General features: G+C 41.4%; 1 protein-coding gene and 1 long non-coding RNA gene across 2 annotated transcripts in view; one reads left to right on the plus strand and one right to left on the minus strand.

Annotated features, from left to right (window-relative positions):
* Positions 1-3,315: 3,315 nt before the first annotated feature.
* Positions 3,316-10,268, plus strand: LOC124856474. Its single transcript, XR_007035341.1, has 3 exons — positions 3,316-3,893; positions 4,227-4,359; positions 9,918-10,268. It is a non-coding gene; the product is annotated as an uncharacterized LOC124856474 (long non-coding RNA).
* A 1,215-nt stretch (positions 10,269-11,483) lies between these two features.
* Positions 11,484-16,255, minus strand: part of LOC124857498 (sodium- and chloride-dependent taurine transporter-like) — a 32,928-nt gene continuing 28,156 nt past the window's right edge. Inside the window, exon 15 of the mRNA XM_047348772.1 lies at positions 11,484-16,081. Within this exon, the coding sequence (XP_047204728.1) occupies positions 15,923-16,081 (159 nt within the window). The 3' untranslated portion in view covers positions 11,484-15,922. The remainder of the gene's footprint in view (positions 16,082-16,255) is intronic.

The following is a 16,255-nucleotide window of genomic DNA, read 5'->3' on the forward strand; positions in this document are numbered from 1 at the left end:
TAGCTGCTTTTATTTATTAAAATAATATTTAAAGGAATATTATTAAGGAAATGGTAAAATAATATTTAAGGAAATAGTATTTTGAATAAGAACCAAATCTTTCTGGAGAAATGGGGCTTAAAGGTGTTTACTTAGTTTAGTAAAATAATATTTAGAGAAATATTCTTTTCTAGATTGAAAACTAACAACTTTTTTGAGTAAATGATCTTTAGTAGGCAAGCACCTGTTCTTAGGTGTTAGCGGTTGGAGCTTAAAAAAGAAGCTTATAGTGTATCATCAGAATCAAACACTACCTTTAAAATACCACTAGTAAAAGGGTTAAAATGTATAAGCGTGGCGGTTAATGTGTCTTTGCCAGCAAAGAGACATTAGCGCGCTGTTTCCCTCCGTCCAGTTCCGCTGGGTACCTGCGTGGAAGAGGTGAGTTTGTTGCAAAAGCGAGGTTTTTATTTGAACAGTGACGTCACGGGAAGTCCGCTGTTACCCCGTTTCTGGCTGTGCTGGAAGTAGGTTAATGCGATTTATTTTGAAGTTCTTATGTTGTCCCCATGGCTGGGTCCCAACAATAGCCCATAGTTAAACCAGTTGTTCTATGCCCAGTCCTGTCCACCTCAAACCTTGTAAGCTGAACTATTTGAGTTGGGTATGTTTCCATTTGCTTAACTATAAAAAAAGGTGGTAAATTCAGTGGTAAAACTGTTCTACTCTACAGGTCCTTCTCAAAATATTAGCATATTGTGATAAAGTTCATTATTTTCCATAATGTAATGATGCAAATTTAACATTCATATATTTTAGATTCATTGCACACTAACTGAAATATTTCAGGTCTTTTATTGTCTTAATACGGATGATTTTGGCATACAGCTCATGAAAACCCAAAATTCCTATCTTACAAAATTAGCATATCATTAAAAGGGTCTCTAAAAGAGCTATGAACCTAATCATCTGAATCAACGAGTTAACTCTAAACACCTGCAAACGATTCCTGAGGCCTTTAAAACTCCCAGCCTGGTTCATCACTCAAAACCCCAATCATGGGTAAGACTGCCGACCTGACTGCTGTCCAGAAGGCCACTATTGACACCCTCAAGCAAGAGGGTAAGACACAGAAAGACATTTCTGAACGAATAGGCTGTTCCCAGAGTGCTGTATCAAGGCACCTCAGTGGGAAGTCTGTGGGAAGGAAAAAGTGTGGCAGAAAACGCTGCACAACGAGAAGAGGTGACCGGACACTGAGGAAGATTGTGGAGAAGGGCCGATTCCAGACCTTGGGGGACCTGTGGAAGCAGTGGACTGAGTGTGGAGTAGAAACATCCAGAGCCACCGTACACAGGCGTGTGCAGGAAATGGGCTACAGGTGCCGCATTCCCCAGGTCAAGCCACTTTTGAACCAGAAACAGCGGCAGAAGCGCCTGACCTGGGCTACAGAGAAGCAGCACTGGACTGTTGCTCAGTGGTCCAAAGTACTTTTTTTGGATGAAAGCAAATTCTGCATGTCATTCGGAAATCAAGGTGCCAGAGTCTGGAGGAAGACTGGGGAGAAGGAAATGCCAAAATGCCAGAAGTCCAGTGTCAAGTACCCACAGTCAATGATGGTCTGGGGTGCCGTGTCAGCTGCTGGTGTTGGTCCACTGTGTTTTATCAAGGGCAGGGTCAATGCAGCTAGCTATCAGGAGATTTTGGAGCACTTCATGCTTCCATCTGCTGAAAAACTTTATGGAGATGATTTCATTTTTCAGCACGACCTGGCACCTGCTCACAGTGCCAAAACCACTGGTAAATGGTTTATTGACCATGGTATCACTGTGCTCAATTGGCCTGCCAACTCTCCTGACCTGAACCCCATAGAGAATCTGTGGGATATTGTGAAGAGAACGTTGAGAGACTCAAGACCCAACACTCTGGATGAGCTAAAGGCCGCTATCGAAGCATCCTGGGCCTCCATAAGACCTCAGCAGTGCCACAGGCTGATTGCCTCCATGCCACGCCGCATTGAAGCAGTCATTTCTGCAAAAGGATTCCCGACCAAGTATTGAGTGCATAACTGTACATGATTATTTGAAGGTTGACGTTTTTTGTATTAAAAACACTTTTCTTTTATTGGTCGGATGAAATATGCTAATTTTGTGAGATAGGAATTTTGGGTTTTCATGAGCTGTATGCCAAAATCATCCGTATTAAGACAATAAAAGACCTGAAATATTTCAGTTAGTGTGCAATGAATCTAAAATATATGAATGTTAAATTTTCATCATGACATTATGGAAAATAATTAACTTTATCACAATATGCTAATATTTTGAGAAGGACCTGTAGATGTCAAGGTGTTGAGAGCGCTTCTTTAACCCTGTTCAGTTTTATTGTACAGTACACTCATAATTCTCTGATCAAATTATCCATCTATTTTTCAGTGTTGCCGATCCAGGGTAACACCGAGGAAGAAATGGCTTACTGCTATGAATTAAAATAGGTGATCAAACTCACAAACTAATACTAACAAACAGGTTTTACATTCACACATTTTACACACACACACATACACAGCTGCATTTGATTTGCCATGTCTGCATCTTGCCATCATAGTACTTCTTGTCTTTCTATTTTTGATTGTCATGCAGGAGACTGAAATAACATGTTTGTGTGGGGTTTTTAATAAAAAAAATTTAAAAACACCACACTAACCGTCCTTTGTTTTGTGTGTTTCCAACAAATTCTTTTGAAGGAGGATAAAAACAAAGTGTGCAATTCTCAGGAGAAGAATCTATTCCTGGACCTGGCAGCCAATGAAAGACAGTGTTAGTGTGTACTTTCACATTCATACCCCTCTACAGTGGGTTCAACAACAAATGAGCTTTTGTTGGGTAAGAACAGTCATGGCTTTATGTGGAGAGGACTGACCAAACAATCAAGACACAAGAATCTAAGATTTGTGATTGGAGTTAAACTCAACTCGATGGGATTTTTATGGGTTTTTAAAAAATAATTTATTAAACACCTTCGAGGGAACGTTCAGCTGATTATCAGAAATAAAAATCTCATGTTGCAGCTGCTATTGAGAGAAAATTACAGTCTGGGAAAATTTGCTGTGTCGAGTGTCCACCCCCTATTATTTACCAGCATGTCTCAACATGTTTTTTACAGTTAAGCTTTTTACAATTCCCCTTCTGGGAAACCAATGTTTGGGTCAAAATATTCCATCAACCAGAGCTATATCCAGCAGCCTTTCAGCACTGCTGTTCAGCAGTGTTTCTGAAGAAGTTAAAGCCTAGTGTAGCAGCATAAATGGTATGCTACCACTTTAAGACAGCCAATTTCAGTGCCGGGATACAAGTACGTCTCCACCTGTCATGAGGCGCTTTGTGTCATAACGTCTGCCTGCTCCTGGTGTTGCAGCTGCTAACTGTTCTCTGCCCGTCCTCTGCGGGTTACCAGTACCGATCCGTCCTTTGTGTGTGTTGTATGGCTGAAAGATGGTGGGGCCGTAATCTACTGGTTTGTCGCTATTGAATGAGCTCTCCTGTTGGCTTCCAACTGGATGTCACTCGCTGCTGTTTTTTCTACCGGAAGACCAATTCAAGACCAACTTGGGCCAGCCCCTGCTGGTGGGGTTTTGGCTACACCACTTTTAACGGAATTGACTGAATTGTTGTATTTGTTGTGACGCCATTGTTTTATTTGGTCTGTGTTTGTTTATCACTTCAAGGAACTGAGGCTCCATGTGGTGGCGGTGGTGACTCTTGGTGGCGGTGTCCCGTATTGTGTGTTTATTTTGTTGGAGCACCCTTTTTCTCCTTGTTTGATGTTTTTTTTTTTTTTGTAGTGTCTAGGGTGATCCCTTTTCTTCACTGGATGTTGCCCCTTTTTCTTCAGTCCTTTCCCTCTCCCCACTGGTAAGCCTCAGTATTTATTCCCTGAAATTAAACATTGTTTGTTCAGCCCAAATCTTATCATGCAATTGTTGAATTGTTTTATCTTTGCCATTTTAAAATACTGGAAATGAAAAGAAATCTTTTTAACTATTGACTTGTTTGACACATTAATAAATGTTGTAAAACTTGGGAATCTTGTCTCCTCTCTGCAGTAAAATGTACCTGTATCCTTTTACTTATTCAGTGTCCTGGAGTACGATTCCAGGTGGCGTTGTTGGTTTCCACTTCTCATAAACTGACCATAGATTTAATGGTGTGGACCATCAGGGTTACACAATTTTCCTGTGTGTACAGGCAAAACAGCAGCGAGCCCACCTTACCACAAAGGACGAATCATGGCTGATGAGGTTGAAGAAATGCAGGACTTGATTGCCCAATTGAAAGCAAACAACGACCAATTACGTCAGGAACAGTCACTCTGCCCCAGGTACTTCTGCTGCTCCCTCTACTTCAAGTGCATCTCCAGCTGTTCAGTCTACTCCTTGTCCCCTTGTGTCAGAGAGGTTGGTGTTTGTGCCTCATGAAAGAAAATGTCCAATGTTCAGGGGAATTGGGCTAAATGAGTGGTTGGAGGAGGCTGAAGCTTGTATGAGGGCATGCCATTTATCACCCGTTGATCAGGCTTTTTATTTGTATGATCATTTGGAGGGTGAGGCGCGAGAGGAACTTAGATACCGCTCTAGTGCAGAACGGACCGATCCAGCTTGTATTATTAGAGTGTTAAAGGAAGTATATGGTTGTACTGAGTCCTATGTTTCATTGCAGGAGGCTTTCTTTTCTAGAAAGCAGCAGAAGGGTGAAACTCTTCAAGAGTTTTCCCTTGCATTAATGGGTTTAATGGAGAAGGTTAAAGCTTCTGCACCTGCTAGCATGCCTAATGCTGCTGTTTTATTGAGGGACCAGTTTGTAGAGCATGTTTTAGATGGTCCACTGTGGCGTGCATTGAAACAGTTTGTGCATGATAAACCAGCCGCTACTCTACTTGAAGTTAGGGCGGAAGCTATTAGATGGGAACGGGAGGGCTCATCAGAGGGCTCGGAGTTTCTCAGTCCCATCACTGGGGTTTCAGTATGCTGTCCATGGTTCTCAGGCTAGTCCAAGGGATCAGGGGTCAGAATTGAGGGATCTACGTGAAATGTTGGCACGACAACAAGAGCAATTAAATCAACTCACTCAGAGTATTGCTTTGCTTAGTCAACCTCAGCCGCAGTGTCCCAGTGGTCTGTAGACGGTGCCAACAGCCGGGTCATTATGCTAGGGAATGTGATGGCGTACGTGTTCCTTCTCATTTTCAATCCCAAGGCTCTCAGCAGCCCTCTAGTACCCGGCTTCATAACTCTGCGGTCGTGGAAAACTAGTTCCCAATGAATTGTTGAGCCGCAGTTCGGGTGGGGTCACTATAGGCTCGGTCACAGTACCATGTAATGGCAGGGAAGTGCCCAAGCTTGTTGCATCATGTCCACATTTAGATGTGTGTTTGGGAGGTGTTCAGATCCCTGTCTAATTGACACTGGCTCTATGGTGTCAACCCTCACAGAAAGTTTCTTTGATTATCAATTTGTGTCTATAGGTCCTGGTAGCCTTCGCTCGTGTCACTGGTTGCAGCTTAAGGCTGCAAATGGGTTAAATATTCCTTACATTGGCTATATAGAGCTTAGTGTTAAACTTTGTGGCACAGACATCCCAAGCTGTGGGGTATTAATTGTAAAAGACCCCCATGGCCAAGTGCTTTCAACCCCAGGGGTTTTAGGCATGAATGTAATCCAAAAATGCTATCATAAGCTTTGTGTGCAGCATGGTGCAGGATTGTTTTGTCAGGACAATTTGCCTTATGCCCCTCATGAAATCTGGCCTGCATTGGAAAAGTGCCATCAAGCAAGCTTGCAGGGTCAACCGGACTGTGTGGGAAAAGTAAAGGTGTGGGGTCGTACAGCATGCAGGATTCCGGGTGGGGTAATGAAACTTGTGGCTGCCACGTGTGCTGATCAATTTTCCCAGACTGTACTGTTTGAGCCCCTTGAATCAGGGCTACCTGGGGGTTTGCTTGCTTCTCCTGCTCTTGTCCGTGTGAGTAGAGGCACAGCTTACATACCCATTGTCAATGTAGGCTCAACAGATATCTTGCTTTACCCACGTACTGTTGTAGGTACTTTACACCATGTGAACGTTATCAGCCTTCCGGCTGGTGTTACAAAAGTTCCGTCCTACACAGCTAAGGTGTCTTCTCAGGTTGTAGCCCCAACTGTGCAGGACCAAATTGAGGCCATTGACCTCTCCTAACTGCCCAGTACCGACCAGGGCCAGGTGAGGACTCTTCTTAGGGAATACTCACCAGTTTTTGCAGAACATGATGGCGACTTGGGGTGTACGAACATCACTAGTCATGACATACCCCTTGTTGATGAGGCCCCTGTAAAACAGCGTTACCGGCGTATACCACCATCAGAGTATGAAATGGTAAAGAACCATATTAACCAGCTACTTAGCATTGGTGTGATCAGAGAGAGCAGCAGCCCTTATGCATCCCCCATTGTGCTTGTCAAAAAGAAGGATCGTAGTTGTGTGTGGATTACCGACAGCTTAATAGCAAACCTGCAAAGACACCTTCCCACTACCACGCATCGAAGAGTCTTTGGATGCACTTACAGGTGCTTGTTGGTTCTCTACCTTAGACTTGGCAAGTGGATATAACCAGGTACCTGTTACAGAAGCAGATCGTCACAAAACGGCGTTCTGTACCCCATTTGGTCTATTTGAGTGGAATAGAATGCCTTTCGGGCTTTGTAATGCACCCAGAACATTTCAGAGACTTATGTAGCACATTGTCTCTGACCAACAGAATCAGTCTTTGCTGCTGTACCTTGATGACATAGTTGTGTTTTCTTCCACTGTGGCGCAGCATCTGGAACGTGCTGGAACTTTTAAAGAAGGAGGGCCTCAAGGCGAAGCTGAAAAAGTGCTCCTTTCTTCAGCCAGAGGTCAAATACTTGGGTCTTGTCATTTCTAACAAAGGTGTTACAACTGATCCATCTAAGATTGAGGCAGTGGTCAATTGGCAGCAGCCCACTGCAGTCACTGAGCTGAGGTCTTTCTTTGGGTTCGCAAGTTACTATCAACGGTTTGTTGCAGGCTTCGCCAAGCTGGCTGCTCCCCTTCACCAACTTGTGGGACAGCTTGGAGGATCAAAAGCAAAGAAGCGGCCAAGACAGAACATCAGTGAGAGCTGGACTGAGGAACATCAACAGAGCTTTGAGGAATTGAAAAGGAGGCTGACTACTTCACCTGTGCTTGCCTATGCTGAGTTTTCTTTGCCTTTTATTCTGGAGGTTGATGCGAGCTATGGTGGTTTGGGCATGGTCCTCTCCCAACAACAGGACGGGGTGGCGCGTCCCATTGCTTACGCCAGCCGAGGACTAAGACCAATTGAACGCAACATGGACAACTACAGCTCAATGAAACTTGAGTTTTTAGCCCTTCAATGGGCCATGACTGAGAAATTCAGAGAGTACTTGTTGGGGCATAAATGTCTTGTATTCACTGATTACAACCCCCTCAGTTATCTTAGCACTGCCAAGCTGGGTGCCACTGACTACAGATGGGCTGCACAACTTGCCTCCTTTGATTTTAATACCGTTCAGGGCAGACAAAGAGGAATGCAGATGCCCTCTCCAGACACACTCTACTGGAGAACAGGTTGGTGCTCTTGTCCCAGGAAGCAGCCTGCCTGAGTCACTGCAGCTGATGATGGAGAGACAAGAAGTCACCCAAGCTACTATTACAGTTCTGCCCGTGTGCACTATCAAGGATATGCAAATATTGCAACGTGCTGACACAGTTTTGCTGGAGCTATGGTCCTTTTGGGCCTGCAAGAAACAACCTGACCGTTCAGAGCGAAAGAACCTACCTTCACCTCTGTTGGTACTCCTGAAGCAGTGGGATCCCCTGGTGGAGAAGGATGATGTGCTTCGCCCCAAGATCTTCCGACCTGATGGTGCTGAAGAGACGTTCCAGCTGTTGCTGCCTGCAGCCCTGAAGGAAAAGGTCCTAACTCAGGCTCACCAAGATCATGGCCATCAAGGTATGGACAGGGCCCTCTCACTTCTGAGGGCAAGATATTATTGGCCAAAAATGTCCTCTGATGTGGTTGATTGGTGCTGGTCATTGAGCGGTGCCAAGTGGCGAAGGCTACCCAACCTGCTGCATGGACTTATATGGGCCATGTGCTAGCATCACGACCCAATGAGATCCTTGCTATGGACTTTACAGTCCTGGAGCCTTCCCAGGATGGGCGGGAAAATGTGCACATCTTAACTGATGTTTTTTGCAAGTACACCCTGGCCATATAAACCAGAGATCAGCGTGCCTCTACTGTGGCTCACATCCTGGTGACAGAGTGGTTTTCTAAGTTTGGTGTACCAGCCCATATTCACTTGGACCAGGGGCGTAATTTTGAAAATTCCCTCATCCAGCAGCTTTATGGCATTGTGAAGTCCAGGACCACACCGTATCACCCTGCTGGAAATGGACAATGTGAGAAGTTTAATCGTACACTGCACAATCTGTTACGTACTCTCCCCACAACCAGCAAGAGAGTATGGACCTCCTATTTGCCACACGTTTTGTTTTGTTACAACACCACATAACATCAGAGCACTGGAGAGAGCCCATTTTTTTCTGATGTTTGGCCAACAACGTAGGCTCCCGTTGGTTTTTCTGCTCCCATTGGTTTTTCTGCTGGGTCGTGTAGCAGAAGCACATGCTGGCAGTTTCCATGAGTGGGTCACAGAGCACCAGACGCGCTTGCAGTTTGCTTTTGAGGAGGCCAGGGATAAGCTGAAGAATGCTGCAGATAGGAGAAATAGAAGTAATGACCAGCATGTTCAAGATTCTCCTCCGCATGAAGGCTAACTTGTTCTACTTCTAGAAACCAGTCAGGAGGGAAAACACAAAATCCAGGACTTGTAGAGCGCCAAGGTATACACAGTTCTGAAAGTACTAGGTGATACAGGAGCAGTTTATACAGTGGTTCCTACAGACAACTTGAATAAAGTTGAAAGGGTCCACCAGTCTTTATTGAAACCAACAACGCCACTACTGCTGAATTACTGGCAGCTGATTATTCATCCTCTGAAGATGAAACTTGTCCTGATTTATTTTTGAAGGTAGATGTACAGCAGCCACCTCCTTCTTTGTCCGTCAATTCGCAAATGGACAGAAACAAGACTGGTTCTCAGTCCTCTGGGGTACAACACCTGGAAGCTCCATCAACATCTGCCACTGAAATTCCTAGGGTTGCCACAATTCATCCACAAGCTACCATCACTAGTCAAGATCATGGCCCCCCAAGGGCAATGAGGAGAACTACATGCTCAACAGCAGGTCAACACTTCAATGTGTACCACCTTCCAAGGCCAATGTGATTGGCACATGGGGCTGCACACTCTCCTGATCCACAGTGTAATGCTGTTTCTGCATATTTTAGACATTGGTGCTAGTTTTTTTGGTGTTGTCGCCGAGGCTTCAACGCAAGCTGGGGGGTAGAATGTTGCAGCATAAATGGTATGCTACCACTTTAAGACAGCCAATTTCAGTGCCGGGATACAAGTACGTCTCCATCTGTCATGAGGCACTTTGCGTCATGACGTCTGCCTGTTCCTGGTGTTGCAGCTGCTAACTGTTCTCTGCCCGTCCTCTGCTGCATCTGCGAATTACCAGTACCGATCCGTCCTTTGTGTGTGTTGTATGGCTGAAAGATGGTGGGGCCGTAATCTACTAGTTTGTCGCTATCGAATGAGCTCTCCTGTTGGCTTCCACCTGGATGTCACTCGCTGCTGTTTTTTCTACCGGAAGACCAATTCAAGACCAACTTGGGCCAGCCCCTGCTGGCGGGGTTTTGGCTACACCACTTTTAACGGAATTGACTGAATGATTGTTTTGTTGTGATGCCATTGTTTTATCTGGTCTGTGTTTGTTTATATCTTCTAGGAACTGAGGCTCTGTGTGGAGGCGGTGGCGACTCTTGGTGGCGGTGTCCCGTATTGTGTGTTTATTTTGTTGGAGCACCCTTTTTCTTGTTTGATGTGGGTTTTTTTTTGTAGTGTCTAGGGTGATCCCTTTTTTTCACTGGATGTTGCCCCTTTTTCTTCAGTCCTTTCCCTCTCCCCACTGGTAAGCCTCAGTGTTCCCTGAAATTAAACATTGTTTGTTCAGCCCAAATCTTATCAAGCAATTGTTGAATTGTTTTATCTTTGCCATTTTAAAATACTGGAAATGAAAAGAAATCTTTTTAACTATTGACTTGTTTGGCACATTAATACATTTTGTAAAACTTTGGAATCTTGTCTCCTCTCTGCAGTAAAATGTACCTGTGTCCTTTTACTTATTCAGTGTCCTGGAGTATGATTCCAGGTGGCGTTGTTGGTTTCCACTTCTCATAAACTGACCATAGATTTAATGGTGTGGACCATCAGGGTTACACAATTGTAAAGAAAACCCACCCCCAGGTTGCCACACTAGGATGACATGCTGTTTCTACCTTTTCAGTTTATAACTAATATTTCGGGTTTAGACTTGTCCCATCACATGCTGGATTCATTAGATTTCATAGGTTGCCAGTCTAAAGTCAGAAAAAAGCTCTTAATTATGGCTAAATGTAACATTTATGAGGTGAGAAGAAAATTATTTACCCAACAAGCTACCCATAAAGTTTCCCATGGGATTATTTACTGTAAAATACAATGTGGATGCGACAACAAAGGCTTATCTGTTGAAAGGGCTTAGTAGGTTTCTGCAACACAGACATGTCAATAAATGGTTCAACTGCAAGTCTCAACAGCAGGTGTAAAGGAAGTATTACAGTAGATAAACATTTACCTCATTTACTTTAAGGTGTACTAAACCTTGTTTGATGCAAAAAGTAGTCCATCGGGGGTTGTGGGTGTGTGTGTGTGTGGGGTGGGTGGGTGGCTTAGGTCTGGATGTCGACAGGGCCAACCTAACACATAAATAAGCTAGCTTTGATCAGAATCCTTCCATTGTAGCTCTGGCTGTGTTTCAACTTATTGTCCTGCTTAGCAGGCTAATTTTTACCCTAGTTTTAAATCCTCCTGTCACTGCTGAAGAAAATCATCTTCAAAGCATGATTGTTCCACCATCATGTTTCATAGGGAGGCGGGTATGTGTTCTGCTGCACATAACATGTTGCATCTAGGCCAACAAAGCTACATTTTAGACTTCTTTGACTAGCACACCTTTTATGTTTGCTGTATCTCCCTACATTGGCCAGCAGTTGTTCCAAACTACATTTTCAGACAATGGATGGAAAAGCTTTTGCTTAATGTTTTTTTTTCCTCCAACCTGCTTCATTTCCACTTGTCGTGCATGGATATCAGTCTTTTTAGGAAAAATTAGGAACTAACCTGAAATCTTTAAGAAAATATTGTTCATTATGCTGTAAAGATAATTTAGGTTTGATTATATAGAAAAATTGAACCTAAACGTAATTATCATCGTTAGTGTGTGAAAGTGAAACAGACACATTAAACTCCACCATCATTTTCTGAAGACAAATTTTTTATTAAGAAATAAAAAACTGTTTTACAGTTCTGTAAAACCTGCTTCAACACGTTTTAGCTTACAGGTTGGCAATAGAAATAAAAAATAAAACCAAATTCTTAAAAAAAAGTTTTTTTCTTCACCAAGAATAAAAAAAAAAACATTTTAACAGTTTACATTCTCACAGAGGAAGGGCAGGTATATAGTGTAATGCAGGAAAGGCAAAGGTTTTGTAAAAGAGACAATGATCAGTCTGGTGACAGAGAGGAATGACTTTAAAGTCAGGGACAGAAATCAGAAAAGGTCCTGCTATTTTCAGTCATTAGGGTCCATTGCAGATGCAGCGAGGAAACAGATCTAGCCAAAAGGAGTTAGCTGATTAATCGGAACCAAAACCTCGCGTGTGTTGGTCAAAAGCTGCTTCTTCATGACAGAACACAGAATCAGGTTCTGAATTCTGCAGATATGTTGGTCTCTCGTTCAAAATGTAAATTAAATCTGAAATTAGGTTTTTCAAAAAGCACTAGGGCTTGTTTTTGTTTTCAAAAAGACAGTTAGCAGAATTTGCAGAGGAGCTTTAAAAAAAAAAAAAAAGCACCCACATTTGATATAGTACGTTTTTGGGTGGATTTACTATTGGTAGCTTTTTAAAAAGCAACAAATATTACTCTAACAAATGTTTTGTTCAACCACGGTAATCTAAATTAACCGCTAAATAGCGGTTAGATGTTGCAGATATCACAGATGTCTGTGAGAAATAAAAAGCTTTGGTTGTAGCATTTTGGTGAGCTACCAATTTAATATTATTCTATAAACAACAGTGGGCTTTCTGGCAGTGTTGCTGTCTCACAAAAACAATACAATTACAGTCATTTCAGTGTATTCCAAACTAAAATATTTGATTTGATAAAACAGTGGTTTTATTAGTTTCATTTCCACATACTAATTTAAACAGGTGCTGACATTTTCAGTCTTGTTTTCACAAAGCAAAAAACATTAAAATCAAAAATAAACAACATTTCTGACAAAGACCAGTGATTTTGAAAAGTTTTGGAGCACAAACGGCAAACTTGACATATGATCACAATTAAAACAAGATAAAATGATGAACTCAAAGAAGAATGAAGAAAAAATAATAAAAAAGAAAGAAATATTTTTTTATACTAAAAAATAAATCTTCAGAAAACTTTAAATTCACCTGCGGGTGACTTTCACATTTTAACATTCGGTGGTAAAAACATGTGTATCACTAATGCTTTAGTTCTGTTGCAACTCATTATTTCTGACAAAAAAAAATCTGTAAGCTTAGCTCAACGGAAGGTTTACTCAGGTTAACTGACAACAGGAGTGCAAAAGGCTGATGGGCTGGTACAAACTGTGAATATACACTGAGAGGCAGAATAAACCAATAAATGACTGCATTAGTTAATAGTCTGGTTAATAAATCCCTGACAAAAGAAGGACCTTAGCACCTGGAAAAGCCTTAAAGTTCAAGTCATTACTGATGACTTTATGTTTTTCCAAATAAGCAGCTAGGAGCTGTTTCTAAATATTTGTAAAAAAAATAAAATAAAATACACAGATTAAAAGCTGAGTTTTTTGCTTTTGCACTGCAGTTTATAAAAAAAGGCATTCCATGGAGAAATTTAGGATTTTAAGAAAATCTGTGAATGAATAAAGTTTTTCTTATTTTTCATCATTGTGCAAAGATCCTTCAGAGGAACAAGAACCAGATCTGTACAAATATTAATGAATACACTGAAGCTTTGTATGTGCATTTAAATGGAAGCTGAGCTGTAGAAATACGTATAGGAAAGGTTGTATGAAAATAGATGTCGGCTGTGGATTTGGTTTTAGCAAATCCCTTTAATGGTACAAACTACAGTAAAAAGAAGAGGGGAAAAAAGCCAGGCTCTGGCTGCTATGCCACCTCTAATGGGAAGTTTTTGGTCAGATACAGGCAATTCTTGGGTACGACACAACGTCCCGCCTCAATGGTTTTCACCTCTGAGTAGCCTGAAAAAATTAGAATTTTATTTTTGGCCTCTTCATTTCAAGTGCAAATAACAACTCTCACATCATTTCAGTGTATTTTTACCTTTCATTACGCATAAAATAGGCAATTAAGAAGTAATTTTTGATTCTGTGTGCGCCAATCTGAGTGAATGTCTTTTAAGCACATTAGAAAGGTAAGTTTTGATTGCTATGACTGCAGTTCTTTGTTCCCAACTAGTAGCAAAATGTCTTCAAAGCAAAATTAAGCAGAAAAACGTTTTAAAGGGTAATTCCTGAGCAGATGGTCGCTGGTGAGACACACGGAAAACCCCTTCATCACATATTAGACTGGATCTATTTCTTACCTAGTCTGTTGTTAACAGCTTACATTATCAGCAATATGGCCCCTTGTTACGATTACAAAATTACATGTGGTTTTTATATCACAACTGCATAAAATCAGTCAGAACTAAGGAATTCTCCTATCGCAGGGCACCCTCTTAACATAATTTCAGCAACTTTATGTTTAATTCATAAATTTTAAAAGGTCTTCAAACAAGAAAACACATTTTATGTAGCTCCTACTTCTGTGAGACCCGTTCCTCCTGATTCTTCTAAATCATTTAACATCTTTAGGAACGGAGAAAAGTGCAAGTTTTTAACTTTTATTAGCTAACTTGGGCAATTAAAAAAATTCTCGGGTAGGTTGCAACATTTAACTCTCAAGACGAGGTTTGAATATTATTTTTTAGAAACTATTTGTTTTCACAAAAAGGTAAAGGTATCACAAAAAAAAAAAAAAAAAATTGGACTTCAATTATGTTAGCCATGGTTTAGAGCATTTTTTTTAAACTTTACTTTAATTCTTACAAAAAAATTCATTTTAAGTGTCTTTGGTTTGTCCCTCAGTCAGTATTTATCGTTTTTACGGGTGGCCCAAAATACTGCAATATGGGCTCCTTTAATCCCAATTCCGCTAGTTGAAGTCCTGATGACTGCAAATGGAAAGCCCTCGCAGCGCTACTTCGACGGGACATTTAATATCTTGAGGTCTTGTGTCACAAGATCTTGTTACTCCCCTACTTTTGCATGTTAATAAAACAAACTGACTGTGTGTCACCTGACTTGAACTGGAGATATTAGGTTAGGCTTTTGTCCTGTATGCCCTGCCCCACTGAATGTGTCCATATTATCCCCTGATCTCTACCGAGGAAGAAAAGCTATGATCTTCAGTCCACATGAATAGTTACCGCCAATTTTCCATTTTCGTCTGAACATCCAAATGGTCACAAAGCAACTGGCCCATAACTTGAGAACATTTGGGAAAAAAATAACTACGTTAAAAGTTGTTTGTGTTACACTAAAAAACAGAAAAAAGGTGGCCCAAGAGATATATAATGACGACTGAACTATAAAGGCTGCCACTGTAAATATGTGATTGGTTTAAAAGCTTAGTATTTTCACCAAATGAAAGAAGTGTTCTTTCTTCTATGTAAAACTACAGTAATTCAATAGTGAATAACCATAATAATAATAAAATAATCTAAACATTGACAGAGGAAAAAAACGTATAATATTAATAATAATGTAACTGCAGAAAGAAACCAATTAAATTCAAAACTTTAAGCCAAGAGTGCCTACTGCAGTAACTTACATATTGTAAACTGGTCTAGGACACAGAAATATAAAGAGATAGATATAGATAGACTGATAGCTACCACTGTACAGTACGCCACAGACAACACACTCAAGGGTTTGAACTCCACACTTCAAATCCTTTTGGATACTTTTCTTACTTTGCAGGAACAGATTACCCTGATGCCTTCTGAATCATACTTCTCTGAACCACAGTAAACGATGAAATGAAAGAAAGGGAATATTTGTACTAAGGTGCTTTCAAAAACCAAGCTTCTTGTGTGATCAGAATTCCCAACACTTGGGTAAAACTAAGAATATTCAGGAAGTCAACAGGTTTTGGAAGTTTTGATGCGTTACAACTGTATTATTGGAACATGTCGGAACCCTCATTTAACTCCAGAATTAAATCAGCGCTCAACTGAATTAGTTTTTTTATAGCTGCACAAATCTGAGACATAACTTTGTTCTTTTTTGGGAACAATGGCTAATTATCTGTGAATGTCATTGCTGAAACAATCAACCCGCTTATGATCAGTGGTCATTCATAATTTCCCCCTCTACCAGTCACATAAAAACAAAACACTTCAGAAATAATGTTGAATTGTAATAATTGTTTTCTTCAACTGCAAACACCTTTTGAAGAATTCCTAAACGATTTGAAATGTGAGCATTTTTTTCCTTAAAACCCTTATCAGTCCACCAAAAAGACACAGACAGACAGATAGCTAGCTAGCTTTAGAAGCGTTTCAGAGGACAAGAGAGGAGAAGAGAGCGTTCTCATGGAGAGCCTCCTCCTCACCCCTTTACATCATGGTTTCTACGATGGTGTGGGTGGGGGCCTTCATCAGATGCCCCTTGTTACCATTAGGGTCAAGTGGGCAGGTGAGCTCGCTTGGGACACGGTGGTCCGCAGGACGGGAGCTGGCCCCTCCACGAGCTGGGGCAGCAACTGCCTTAATCCTCTGTGGGTCAGAAGTAGTGATAGAAAAATTGCAAAGATGTTGAAGGACAGAAAGTTGTAGCAAAGGGTGGGAAGAAAACCAGAAGCAAATAGAGCAAACAAGGATAAAATGTAAATTACAGCAACAATAAAATAATAAGCAATAATGCAAAGTGACAACAGAAAAAAATATGAG

This window comes from Girardinichthys multiradiatus, chromosome 20 (genome assembly GCF_021462225.1).
Source record: "Girardinichthys multiradiatus isolate DD_20200921_A chromosome 20, DD_fGirMul_XY1, whole genome shotgun sequence".
Classification (NCBI taxonomy): Eukaryota; Metazoa; Chordata; class Actinopteri; order Cyprinodontiformes; family Goodeidae; genus Girardinichthys; species Girardinichthys multiradiatus.